Here is a 14,787-nt window from a genome sequence, read left to right on the forward strand (position 1 = left end):
GCAGTTGCATGCGTGGCTCTCTTGAACCACAGGCTTGTGTGTCAAAGAAGAAGAACACAGCAGTGAGAATTAATGTGAATTGGAGGACACAATGAGCCCAGTCTGAGCACAAGAAATCCCATTCCATATCATCCCCTCCAACATATTGTCCCCTCTGTCACTACTCTATCACTTACTTTGAGTCTGTGTCTACTACTTTATTCCTTACTGCCTACAGACATGCCCATTTCTTCTCCATCCCCCCCCCCACCCCATATCCTCACTTTATCCTTTCACCCTGTTTCAGTTCTTTGTGGTTAACTTCCTTGAAGATGCCCTATTAATAGGTGCTTCTACTTTCTTCTCACTCTCTTTTAATCCCTTACCAACCCATTGCTACCACCCATTATGGATAAATGAACTTGTGATAATATCTTTAAAATCATAAGATTTGGAGCTTTAGGGAACTTTAGAGGCCATCTAATCCAACCCCCTCATTTTATAGATATGGAATCTATACCTCAGAGAGGTTAAGTCACATGCATAGGATTTGATATCAGGATAGGAGTAGTGCCTTGACATTTCAGTGGGAAAAATATTTTGAAGGTTGGTTGGGTAGGGTTTACTTGTCTATGGTTATTCCTCTTCAACATCTATACTCTGTATCTCTAATGTTCCTTCTGTTGCCCAGAACTCTGGCCAAAGTTTCAATAATGAAAGGATGGTATAATATGTATTGTGTACAGGTATATGCTGTATGCAATACTTGTGGCATACCCTTGGTAACGCAGAGGTCACTGTACTAGTGCACAAAATCCACCTTAGTTTGGATGCTGCCTTTCTTAAATCTATAAGAAAGCAAGATGTCACTTTATCAATTACCCAAAAAGGAAATGCAGTATCTGAATTTCTCCACCAACTAGCACTATATTCAAACAATCTTTCAAATCATATAATCAGAATTGCTTGGGCCATTACATGGCATAGGTTTCCAAAAAATAGCACAATAGCTCCATTAGCCACTATAAGATGTTCAGCTTTCAAATGCTCAGACTACTCCCCCTCCCACCACTGTGAGCTGAATGACTTTTTACAACTGCATTGGTTAGATTCTGAATTTAAACTAGGAAATTATGTAACATTGCTCAAGGAAAATTGGTAACCATTCTCCACATGAGGAGAAAGACACACATTTAGAATAATTACTAGTTAAATAACAATGGGGAATTTTTGACTAGCAATTGATATTGGAGGGATTGTAACTAGAGATCATACTGAGGGTAATACGCTAGATGGAGACTTGAGAGTGATAGTACTAGAGAAAAATCTCAATCCCTTAAAATTATCCCTGGAACTCTAATGGGATCAGTAACCTTGCTCTGGCAAACCTGAACTGCTAGTCAGAGTTCAGGTAGAACAAAGGAGTGGTTTTGAGAAACAAGAGTAGCCTATATGTTCTACAGATAATGGCTAGTTGTAATAGGTAGGTAGGTAGGTAGGTAGACAGATAGATAGATAAACAGACAGACTTACAGATGCTTGAGGGCTGGTATGCAGTAAAGATTCTAATGCTCTTTTATCTCCCCAAGTGACACCACAGAATTACAGGATTCTAGAGTTGGAAAGAACCTTTTCCAACCCATATCTGAAAAAGAACTGACTCTACCTTCAATTGACCATCTAGCCTTTGCTTGAAGATTTTTGATGAAGAAAAACCCAGTATCTTTGGAAGCAATTGATTCTACTTGTATATAGGTCTAATTGTTAGGAAGTTTAAATTAACCCTAAATTTGCCTCTTTTAGCTCTCTCTGAAGTCAAGCAGAACCACTCATTTCCTCTCCTAAGTGAAAACCCTTCAAGCCATCATGCCCCTACTAAATCTTCCCCAACCTAAACATTCCCAGCTCACTCAACTAATCTTCATATGGTATGAAATCTTCACCCTTCACTTCCTGGATGTCATCCTCAGAACACTCTACAACTTATCGATGTTCTTCCTAAAATGTAGCACCCTAAATGAAACCAAATATACCTGACATTCAGCAGGTGGTTCGGTGGATAGAGCACTGGACCTGGAGTGGGACCTAAATTCAAATATAGCCTGACACTAGCTGTGTGACCCTGGGCAAGTCACTTAACCCTGTTTGCCTCAGTTCCTTATCTGTAAAAATGAGCTGGGGAAGGAAACAGCAAACTGCTCTAGTATCTCTGCCAAGAAAACCACAGGTGGGTCCTAAAGAGTCAGACAGGACTGACCAACAACAAAAAATGAAGGGGTTGTACTCCATGACCTCTATGGGTCCTTCCAGCTCCACATCTATGACCCTGACATTTACCCCACTTAAGGAAATTGCACTTGGAAAAATGAGTTTGGGGGATTGTACTTTTTCATTCATATTTGGGGGCAGGTGTCAGGTCCAAAGTCACTGGCTGCTGGAGTTTCACAAACGTTCAGCAATCCTCCTTTTAGGAGGGAGAAAATGGGCAGTGATTTGCTCCGCTGGGACCTGCGGGAGAGGGCACAGCTTCACACCTCTGTGTGATCTTAGGCACGTGGCTCACCCTCCCTCTGCCAGTTGGCTTTTGAGGTCCCTTCTGCTCTAAAGCTACGGTCTCGTAAGTCTCTGTTGCCTGTGCCAACTGTCTGTGCCACCTCGGAGCTTCCTCATCTTCCAGTGGACTAGACGGTCTCTGAGGTTCTCTCCCAATCTGGGTCCATGTTCTAGACCTGGGCCCTGACCTGATCAGTACAATGGCTTATACTGCCTCTGGGGTTCCTTCCTGATCTACGTCGGGCACTCCAGCTTCCTCTGCCAGTAATTGGTAGGCAGGAGCTGGACAAGTCACTGCTCTGGGCTTCAGCTTCCTTGTCTGTAAATGTTCTAGACGGCCTGTCTGCGGGGCCCGGACCAGCACCCCCCTGCCCTCCGTTTCCCCACGTGTCCAACAGGCCAGACGACGTCCCCAGTGGCCTCTTCTGCCCAGGACGAAGTGCCCAGGACGAAGTGCCCCGGGCGAGGGCCGCGCTCAGGCCGGGCTCCAGCCCCGGGATCATAGAGTCCCGGAAGTGCGCGGCAGAGAGGCCCCGGGAGCGGAGCGGAGCGCGGCTGTCCGTCAGCCGAGCCGGGCGGAGCGGAGCGGGGGCTGGATGTCTGCGGGCCTGCTGCTCAAAGTGGTGGCCGGGCTGGCGACCGCCACGCTGGCGGCCGTGCTGCTGGAGCACTACGGCCTGCGGGCCGTGTCCTCGCCGCGGCCCGCGCGGCTCCACACCGCGCAGAGGCCCTTCCCGGCGCCCGGGGCCGAGGACACCAACATCTTCTGGGGCCTGCAGGTGAGCCGCGCGGGCCGGGAAGGGCGCCCCCGTGTGGGGAGCGAGGCCGCCCCCGCGGGCCGCGTTTCACCCTAACCCCTGCTTTGCAGATCTCGGACCTCCACATCAGCAAGTTCTTCGATCCGCGCCGAGCCACGGACCTGGAGAAGTTCTGCTCGGAAACCGTCGACGTCATCCAGCCTGCCCTGGTCTTGGCCACGGGTAAGGCGGCTCCCCCGGCGGGCGCTCAGCCCGGGCCGCCCCGCCTTCCTCGGCGAGCCCGGCTGGGCCGAGGGCAGGTGTACCGGAGCCTGGAGAGCTCCCTGGTGGGGGGGCGGATGACGTCATCCTCAGCCTCCTCCTTCTCTTGGTTAAATTGTGGGGGGGACGCGTACGGGAAGATCTGTGGCAGGACTTCCCAGGTAGAACGGGTCCGACGGCTGGCCTTCCTAATGGGCGGAGCCGGGAGAGAATTTGGAACGCGAAAAAAGGGAATGTTTTCTGAGAAGCTGTAGAGGGGCTGCTCCCTGGGGTTGTAATAAACCCGAGTGGTGCGTGGTGTCGGCTAAAGGAGACAGCCACGCTAGCAAAGTGAGGGAACCTGAAGGGTGTTGTGTTTGTAAGGGACCTGCTCCTGGGAGACTTAAAATCTGCCTGTCTGTCTATCTGTCTATCTATCTGCCTGTCTATCTATCTATCTAATCTCTCTATCTCTCTGTCTATCTAGCTGTCTATCTATCTATCTATCTGTCTGTCTATCTATCTAATCTCTCTATCTGTCTGTCTATCTGTCTGTCTAATCTCTCTCTATCTGTCTGTCTATCTGTCTATCTGTCTATCTATATCTATCTTCCTGTCTGTTTATCTATCTATCTATCTATCTAATCTCTATCTATCTCTCTATCTGTCTATCTATCTGTCTATCTATCTGTCTGTCTGTCTGTCTATCTATCTATCTAATCTCTCTTTATCTATCTGTCTATCTGTCTATCTAATCTCTCTATCTGTCTATCTATATCTATCTGTCTATCTATCTAATCTCTCTCTCTCTCTCTCTATCTATCTGTCTATCTGCCTGTCTGTCTATCTATCTATCTATCTATCTATCTATCTATCTAATCTCTCTATCTATCTCTCTGTCTATCTATCTGTCTATCTGTCTATCTAATCTCTCTCTCTATCTGTCTATCTGTCTATCTATATCTATCTAATCTCTCTATCTATCTGTCTATCTATATCTATCTGTCTGTCTGTCTGTCTATCTATCTATCTAATCTCTCTATCTATCTCTCTATCTGTCTGTCTGTCTGTCTGTCTATCTATCTAGCTGTCTGTCTATCTATCTATCTAATCTCTATCTGTCTGTCTATCTATATCTATCTATCTATCTGTCTGTCTGTCTGTCTATCTATCTACACACACACATATATAAATATATATACACACACATATATATAATATATATACATATAAATCATACCTTTATAATAAAAAATATATCAATATATAACAGAAAGTTATAGAGGAGAAAGACAAAATGCAACTGATTTGCTCATGGTAAGTCTAGTATTTTCCTGACCCGCTGGAATTTATTTTAGAGTGAGATAGGACTTTTTTGTATACATACAGGTCACCTCCCAGATGCTATAACAAAGAGACAAACACAGAAGACATATAGACACTTGACTCTAGAGTGTGCGTTTCTGTTGCTTTTGGTTTCTGAATTTTTGTTTCTGAATCTATGAGAAAGGGGGTGGAATTACCTTAATTTTAATAGGTATTATGCATTATCTGTGTTTATGTTTTACCTTATCCCAGTTACATGGTAAACTCTATGAGGCAGGGATTATATCTTATCCAAATTTGGTATTTCCCTTAGTGTAGTTCTCTGCACATAGTAACCATGACAAATATTAATAAGTATTTGTTGAATAAATGAACTGACTATAGAACAAGAATGAGCTTTTTGGAGGGACTAACTCTTCTAGCCCAAAGTCTTCTAAACTGTGAACTGTTGAAGGCTGAAATGTCTGATTCAAGACTTTGTTGCCTGATCCCTTAATTTCTGTGATGCTGGCTCAACTGCTTAATAGTTGATCTATTAGCACTGTGCCTGGTACATAGTAGGTGCTTAATAAATGCTGGTTGAAAAAAAAATGCTGGTTTAGTGAATGACCGAAATAATATACCACTAAACCCTTTATTGGGATAGACTTTTGAAGGTGAATCTTTCTATTGTCTCTCGCTGGAGCTGACAGCATCCTTAGGAAACCTGACTAACATCTCCTAAGGTGGATCCTTTGATGGGGCTATCTTGTATTTGCCTAGACTAGTTTTATTATTTTTAAAAATTCAATTTTATTTTATTCTCAGTTTTGAATTCTTATCCTCCCACCTCTCTCTCCTCCATTCATTGAAAAAGCAAGAGGGAAAAAAAAGTACAAATAGGCGTCACCTAGCAAAACAAATTCTCAACCAGTTTTCTTATTACAATTTTTTTTCTATTAGAATCTTATATGATGAAATTCATATCATGCTCTTTGAGGAGACTGTTTCACAACTCAATGACTGTTAGGTAGAATAGTAGATTAGAGTCAGGAAAACCTGAGTTCAAATCCTGTCACACACTTAACTGTGTGGCCCTGGCAAGTCATTTAACTTCTGTATGACTCACTTTCTCTAATGCAAATAATAATAGTGCCTACCTCCCATTAAATGAGGATTAAAGGCTTTGTCAGCTACTATAAAAATGGTAGAGATAAGGAGAGCAGGTTAACACACACCATTCAGGAAAGATAACATTTTGATCATGGTTCTTGGCTCTGAAAGTGGAGTTGAGTGGGAGCAGGGAAAGCAAGGATAGATGAAATAGAGGTGTAGGGGTGGGGAACCTGCAGCCTTAAGGCCGCAAGTGGCCTTCTTGGGTGTGACCTTTTGACTGAGTCCAAGTTTTACCGAACAAACCTTTCATTAAGAGGATTTGTTCTGTGAAGTTTGGATTCAGTCAAAGGGCCACATTTGAGGACCTAGAGGGCCAGCCACATGTGGCCTTGAGGCCACAGGTTCCCCACCTCTGTTACAATAGAGAGAGTCATCAATTAGGGCAGTGGAATTCCAGGATAGAAAATCCTCTAGGATCTTCTTAACCTGGAGTGTGTGAACTTTTTTCTTAAAAAAGTGCATTTCAGTATAACTAATTTCTTTTGTAATCCTATGTATTTTATGCATTTAAAAACATTAGTCTAAGAAGGTAATCTCTAGGTTTCACCAGTAAGTCATTGACACAAAAAAGGTTGTGAACCTAGGTTATGGGGCCTGTAAGGTGGTTGGCAAGGTTGTGGAAGAAGATGGTTGGGGTTTTCCTGAACTAGAAGTTATATAAGATATCCATAGTGGATGCTGGCATGGGAGCCAGGAAGACCTTGGCTCAGGTTCCTCCTCTGATATATACTGACCCTAGGCAAGTCATTTAACTTCTCAGAACACCAGCCCTGGAATCAGGAGGACCTGAGTTCAAATGTGGCCTCAGACACTTATTAGCTGTGTGATCCTGGGCAAGTCACTTAACTCTGCTTGCTTCTGTATCCTTATCTGTAAAATGAGCTGGAGAAAGAAATGGCAAACCACTCTGGTATCTTTGCCAAGAAAACCCCAGATGGGGTCTTGGAGAATGGGACATTTCAGAAACAACTCAACAACAAGTGCCCATGGCAACTCCATAAGACTAAACATTGCAGATAATGTGCCAATCTACATTAGAAAAGTGAGTTCCTCATACCTCTGCAGTTGAAGGTACGATTATTATCTCTGTTCCTATCTGCCTAAAACAAATAATTTACAGACTTTATAAATAAAACCTATGCTGAAAAAATTTGCCCATTTTAGTATGTAGCTTTGAATGCAAGTGGTCCCCTATTCAGGTAGGTGTTGGGTACTTCAACCCTGTTTTTTGTACAGTGGACATTACTTGCCTGATTTTCTGGAATTTATTTTAGAATGATAGATGATTTTTTTGTGCACTTACAGGTGACCTCACGGATAGCCTAAGAAGGGATCGATGGGGATCCAGGCAATTTGAAGTAGAATGGCAAACTTATTATAATATCCTGAGGAGAACTAGGGTCATGGAAAAAACCACGTGGCTAGATATCAGAGGAAACCATGGTAAGAGGGAGCCAACACTTGGGTATCATTAAAGCCAACATTTCTCCTGGAGTTTGTGTTTTCCAGCCCTAATACAATTGAACTAAGTTATAAAATGGATTGTTCTCACACAGATTTGAATGCTGAAGGTCAAATCTGGTTGTGTGAAACACAACAGAATATATAGTAAAAAAAAAACAAACCACCTTATAAGACATTGTTAGCCTCTAAGGGTCATGATAAGCCTAATAACAAGTGAAAATGTTCACTACTTTAAAACTATTATATGGGATAAAATTATTTTAGTGACTATTATATGTGGCCATTCGTATCAAATTAAGATATTTGCATATAAACCTCCCTAAAAATACCTGTGCCCTTTTTAATGATTGTCCTGATTTGTCAGTTGAGGAATTTATAGTAGTCTAAATTATTTTTCTTTTCATTGTTAATGAGTGACTATCCATAAGAATTATCCTTTCTTTTGGAGAGGCACTGTAGCTTAGTGGCAAATACCCTATACTTGGAATCAAAAGAATGAGATGAAGTTCCAGCTCTTTCCTTTAGTAGGTATATGAATTTGAGAATGGCATAAGGTTACTCATAATCTCTAAAATGAGGGGGTTAGACTAGTTGATTTCTCAGGGCCTTTGCAGTTCTAACAGTTTAGGAGCCAATGAGATTATCTTATTAGGTAAAATGCATAACTCTCAGTTTGATGATATTGTATTCTACATACAAATAATTACTATAAAGCAGCTGTCAAAGTTTAGTGCAAATATACTTAAGCTATAATTCTCTGAGGAAAAGGTAAACTTTTGCCTTTTTATGATCTTTATAGGTGGTACCTATTAAATTCTTTTGCATTAAATAATAAATCTACGTAACAAATATTTTAAGGTCAAAAACTGAGCTATTTACTGCAAATAATATTCAATAAAACAAATTCTAGTGTAATTAAATAACTTGAGTTGTCCCTTAGAATTACAATGGAATTTGACTTGTGTGTACATAAACATGGATATAAGCATATTTGTAGTTAGGCTGAACTGTTGACCTCAAAGGTCCTTTCCAGCTCTAAAGCTGTGATCCTTTATTCCTGTGTGTTAAATATATATCCTCTTTAGATAGCAAATTTCTCGAGAGCTGGAACTATATCTCATCTATTCTCTTAGGTAACCCTTATAATGAATTTGTGACAAACAAAAAGGATCATTGCCCTTTTTCTCATAGTTTACATGCTAAGATGATAAAAATAAATATTATACTATATCTTTTTTCTTCCCAGATTTATACATCTCCTTTTCAGATCCAAGGGCCTTTCCCCTGGGAATGAGTTTATGAAAATTTTGTGCCTCATCCCCTTTTTTCAGATAGGAAATAACTTTTGAAAACTCTGAAAACACTCAGTGCTAAAGAGTGTTTGCTAGAATAAAATTATGTAATTTCTTCTAGGTCTTGTGAACCCTTCACACTAGTTAAGTGGGCTGAGTTTGTTTCTCTCAAGAGGTTTTGAAGACTGTTCCATCATTTGGCAGGAGGGTTGTTAAAAATGAACCTGAGACTTATTAGCTTAATTTTCATTGTTGGCCTCAATTGGATTTTCAGCCTGTTCTCAAGGTTAATGAAGATTTAATAGATTCCCAAAGGACTAAAGTGAGTAATAGTTTTGGCAAGGAAACCAAGCGTCTAGTTTCTTTGAAATCACAATATACCTGGATGAATTTACAGAGGATCGATAATCTCTTCTAACCCATTCTAACCCATCTAACTCCCAGAGTTTCTTCATGGGTCAAACAGGGAAAGGATAGGTCACTAATCTTCTATTACCTAGTAGAGTGCTTTATACAGATGAAACATTTATTATAGGTATAAATGATCTACAGTTCAGAAAAACTGTATTTACCCTAAGTATGTGATGGCTGAAATGTAATAAATAAAACCCATTCCTTGGTGATCATAAGTGGAAAAAAACCTGAATTACTCCCCCCCTGCCAAAAACAAACCCCAGACTTTTTTGAGGTCCATATTAGCTTATTCAAAATAATAATTACAAACACTCATTATTCCTCAATCAATTATATATCTTTTTGTATATATCTTTTAATATATCTTTTATATATCTTTATATATATATGCATATATATATATATATATGTTCTATATCTTTTAATAAAATTTTCATATAACCTGTAGTCAGTTCGGAATTTTTCAAGTCTTTTGTTACTTAGTAACAAAGTACCATCTTCTTCATCAATTTCCTAGTTGAGTGAATGGCATTCTATTGTATAAAGTGCTTATAGAGATATAATAATAATTTTTATCTGATCATTAACCTTTGTGTGAGTTTTTTGTTTGTTTTGATTTTTTTCCTCCCCTATAGATTCATTCAACATTCCAAGTCTGGAGAGTAGCCAGAATTATTACAGGTACTGAAATGAACTGGAGATAGTCTTGTCACTGTGTGTGGACAGTGATTTGGGAAGAGTAAAGTCAATTTGGAGTGAATATCAATCAATCAACAAACACTTATTGAGTGCCTATTATGTGCCAGGTGTTGTGTCAGGCACTGGGGATATAAACTATGAGGGGGAAGCACTGATTGGCAAATGTTCTTTTATACCAGATATAGAGCCTTTTGTACTATTAAAAGAAGAGAATTGCCTCTTTTGTGACTATAAGAAAAGCAGAGAGCAGAGGGTTTCCATTCAGTTGTGTGTATTTAAAAAAAATTCTCATAACTTTATGGCTACTATTTCTATTTACTATAGCACACCTTAAAGTTATTTTTCACCCTTGCCTTTCAGCAGCATTTCTTTAGCCAAATATGTTTCTCTTTTCCTGCATTAGGGATTCATCTTTTAATACATTTCACATTGACAGTAGTATTACACTGCATCAATTAACCAAAACAATAAGTATTCATTGAATTTCACCTTTGTACTTAACACTGGGGTGGGCCCTGTGAAGGACACAAGAATAATATAAGACGTAATCTCTATTGTCAAGGAACATGTAGTTCAGTTGAGGAAATAAAACATGTTTAAGAAAACAACAAATAATGTAAGAAAGTATGTGATCTAAATACTAAATTATGTCTTATAGGCTTGAAATTCTTTAGGAAATGATAGAAGGGAACTTAAGGGGTCAGTGTGGATATTAATGGGGAAACTTTGCAAGAAGTTTGGTCTGGGTCTTGATGAATGGGTATGATTTGGGGAAGGGCATAGAGAAAGAGGAAAAGCGTGAAAGAAGACCTGGAAGCACAGATGAGCTTATGGAGAGTGATAAGGAGATTGTCTTTACTAAGACAAAAGCTTCCTGTATTCATTTTATTTTTTAAAAAGTTTTATTGTTACCTTTATTTTTTTATTTTTTTTTTAATTTTTTAATGTTTAACAATCACTGCCATACAATTGAGATTTTATCCCCCCCACACCTACCCCCCACTACCCCCCTCCCTCCCCACGACCGCATACAATTCTGTATAGGTTCTACATATACTTTCCTATTGAGTATATTTTCACTATAGTCATGCTATGTAGTCAGACTAAGATAAATGAAAGAAATCGTATAACAAATCAGAACATGATACACAAACACATACACATACACAAACATGATCTGCTACATTATGTGAGTGACTTCCATATTTCTCTCTCTGAGTGTGTAAGGCATTTTGCCTTGAGAACCACCATTGGGATTTTTTTTTTTTAAGAAGTTCTTGCGTTATTACGAAATTCCAAGTCTACCAGAAAAAACTCTCGCACACTGTGGTCGTTGCTGTGCACAAAGTTCTCCTGGTTCTGCTCCTTTCACTCAGCATCAGGTCATATAAGTCCTTCCAGGCCTCTCTGAAGTCTTCTTGTTCATCATTTCTTATGGCACAATAGTACTCCATTACATTCATATACCATAATTTATTCAGCCATTCCCCAATTGATGGACATCCCCTCGACTTCCAGTTTTTGGCAACTACATAGAGTGCTGCTATAAATATTTTTGTACATGTGGGACCCTTTCCCATTTTTATGATCTCTTGGGGATACAGTCCTAGTAGCGATATTGCTGGGTCAAAGGGTATGCACATTTTTGTAGCCCTTTGGACATAGTTCCAAATTGCTCTCCAGAATGGTTGGATGCGCTCGCAGCTCCATCAACAATGAATTAGTGTTCCAACTCTCCCACATCCTCTCCAGCATTTATCATTTTCTTGTTCTGTCATGTTTGCCAATCTTATAGGTGTGATGTGGTACCTCAGAGTTGTTTTGATTTGCATCTCTCTAATCAATAGTGATTTAGAGCATTTTTTCATATGATTATAGATATCTTTAATTTCTTCTTCCGAAAATTGCCTGTCCATATCCTTTGACCATTTATCAATTGGGGAATGACTTGTATGATTATACATTTGAGTCAGTTCTCTATATATTCTAGAAATGAGGCCTTTATCCCCGAGCTTAGCTGTAAAAATTCTTTCCCAATTTACTACATCCCTCTGGATTTTGGTTGCATTGGGTTTGGTTGTGCAAAAACTTCTCAGTTTAATGTACTCAAAGTTATCCATTTTGCATTTCATAATGCTTTCTATCTCTCCTTTAGTAAAAAATTCTTCCCTTCTCCATAGATCTGATAAATACACTATTCCTTGCTTCTCCAGTTTATTCATGGTATCAATCTTTATACCTAAATCATGTACCCATTTGGACTTTATTCTTGTGTACGGTGTCAGGTATGGGTCTACCTTTATTTTTATACCTATCATTTCCCCTTAAACTTCTTTCCTCTTCTGAATTCTTCCTTTTAACAAAAACCAAATAGACAAACAAAACCCCAAATCCCTGGCCCCTGAGACCACATCTGACATTGTAGACCATAATTCTCCAGCAGGTGTCATTCCTTAGTCAGTTTTCCAGGTCCTATAACATTCATTAAAATTCATTTGTGTGATTGCGTTTTAGTGTTGTTATTGTTTCTATAATTGTTGTGATTGTGCTTATTGTTCTTTTGGTTCTGCTTTCTTTGCATCATTTCATATGTCCTGGTTTTTCCAACTCCCTTATTAATGTCATTATTAAATTAAATAACATTAAATTATATTCATATACCACAATTTGTTCAGCCGTTATCCAGTTGATGCTCACCCATTTTATTTCCAGCTTTTTACAACAAAAAGTGCAGCTGTGAATATTTTGTTGCATACTTGGTTATATCTAAGACCTTTCTGCTACATATCCTTGTGGTATGTGCTCAGTAGAGAGGTTGCGAGGCATGAAGGGTTAGTCACTTTTCTCACATAATTCTAGCTTGATTTCTAGAACAGTTGGACAGTTTTGAGCTCTACCAACTGTGAACTAGTCTGTCTTTCTAATAACAATAATAACAGCTGGTATGTAGTACCTACTATGTAACAGGCACAACACTTTACAGGTTTTATCTTATTTGATCCTCACAACAACCCTGTGAGGTAGGTTATTATTATCATCTTCATTTTACAGTTGAGGAAACTGAAGCAAATCTAGAAGTTTCCTGTTCAATAATTGGAAGTAATAGTAGAGTGGGATCAGATTGTAGATGATGTTGAGGGGCTCAGCAGAGGAGTTTGGCTTTAATATTACAGGCAATAATAAGTCTTGCAGGTTCTCGACAGAATAGCATAAAAAATGGTGTTTTACGAAGATTCATCTGCAGCAACGTGTAGAAGAGAGACTGGAGGCAGAGAAGCCGATTAGAAAGCTACAGTGATAATTTAGGCATGATTTGAGGAGGGTCTGAGTGAGGGGGATGGAAGCAGAAATGGAACAAAGGACTTTGGGTATTGGGGTCAAAAGAAAATATAAAAACAAAGATGACTATCAGGATTTCTTGCCTTTATATTTTTTAAAATCAAAATTTTATTTTCTATCCTTCAGTGCATCAAAGATTTATTTTCTGCATTACATCAAGATGTCTGTCTGTTAGTGTATCTACACACACACACACACACACATCTTGACACATAGAGAGATAATGTAGAAATACATGCACATCTGAAAGTTCCAATCTTACCAGTGCAGTATTTTTATTGAAAATAGCTGCCATGGTAATATCCATAATACTTATAGGCATACTAATGCTATATTTTAATCTCTAGCTTCAGATTCTATATTAACATGTCTGAACATGTATATGGACAGCAAGTTAGAGATCGTGAAATTCTCAGGAATCACAATACAAATATAATAAATCATTAAAAACAATAAGTAATAAAAATTGTAATGAAGAAAGAAATGGAGAAAAAATCCTAAAGGGGAGATCTAATAAGTATTAGAGAGGAGAGGCAGAATATTCTGCCTTTGTTTATATTTTACCTCAAAAATACACTAGTTTTCTAACATTACTGACAATTTCTGAAGTAATATATTTACTTTGAGATGTATTAATAGATTCTGCGACTTACATATAACTGTGGGAAAGGATGTTAGTTTAAGTTTTAGAAATTTCTTTGTCCTTTTTCTTACTTCTTGTTAAGTCAAATATTTCCCAGAGTTTTGGAAGGCCTGAGCTGGAATCCCATTGTGGCCACTTTCTAGCTCTGTGACTTCAGGCAAGTTACTTCATTTTTCTAAAACTCAATCTCTTTATATGTAAAATGATCATTTTAATACTTCAATGATCTCACGATGTTGAAGTAAGGAAAATGCTTTATAAACTGGAAATCACATAAATATGAGCAATTATTATTTTTTCATAGAATCTTTTTTAATGGAAGATCTCTTGCTTGGAATTTCCATTTACAAAAGAAAGAGGAATAATAGTTTTTGTTATTTGATAAAGATAAGGTTTGCTGAATAAACATCATAGAGCAAGGGTTCTTAACCTTTTTTGTGTCTGGGACCCCTTTGGAATTCTGGTGAAGCCTATGGACCTGTTCTTAGAATAATATTTTTAATGCATAAAATAAAATACATAGCATTGCAAAGGAAACCAATTATATCGAAATACAGAGGTCAAAAGATTTCAGAAAAAGTACCAACATCTTAGGTCCCAAGGTGAAAACACCTACCTAAACTGTAAAGGAAGCCATCAAAAATAAAATAAAAGATACACATAAACGTACAGATAGCACTTGCACATAGGAATCTTTGTCTGCAAACTGAAAACATGGAAATTAGTTATTGAAAGACATATGCTATTTGATCTGTCTAATAACCTAGAAGTTAACACACTTCATTTTAATTTTTAAAAGTGTTATTCATGTTCTTTGTTTTTATATCACAGTCATTTTTGATGTATTCATTCTCTATCCCCACTCTACCCTTCTTACCTTGAAACAAAGAAAAAAGATTAAGCAAAAACCAGAAGGCACAGTAAC

General features: G+C 38.8%; 1 protein-coding gene across 8 annotated transcripts in view; it reads left to right on the forward strand.

The window, feature by feature from the left end:
• Window positions 1-3,128: 3,128 nt before the first annotated feature.
• TMEM62 (transmembrane protein 62) overlaps window positions 3,129-14,787 on the forward strand; it is a 52,824-nt gene continuing 41,165 nt past the window's right edge. For 3 of the 8 annotated variants that reach the window (XM_072624521.1, XM_072624522.1, XM_072624523.1), the window contains exons 1-4: window positions 3,129-3,311; window positions 3,401-3,512; window positions 7,317-7,454; window positions 9,817-9,862. In XM_072624521.1, coding sequence (XP_072480622.1) covers window positions 3,129-3,311; window positions 3,401-3,512; window positions 7,317-7,454; window positions 9,817-9,862 — 479 coding nt within the window. Of the gene's footprint in view, window positions 3,312-3,400; window positions 3,513-7,316; window positions 7,455-9,816; window positions 9,863-14,787 lie in introns of those variants that run through there. The other 5 variants (XM_072624524.1, XM_072624527.1, XM_072624525.1 and 2 more) reach the window with 5 other exon arrangements.

The sequence above is a fragment of the Notamacropus eugenii genome, chromosome 7 (genome assembly GCF_028372415.1).
Source record: "Notamacropus eugenii isolate mMacEug1 chromosome 7, mMacEug1.pri_v2, whole genome shotgun sequence".
Lineage (NCBI taxonomy): Eukaryota > Metazoa > Chordata > Mammalia > Diprotodontia > Macropodidae > Notamacropus > Notamacropus eugenii.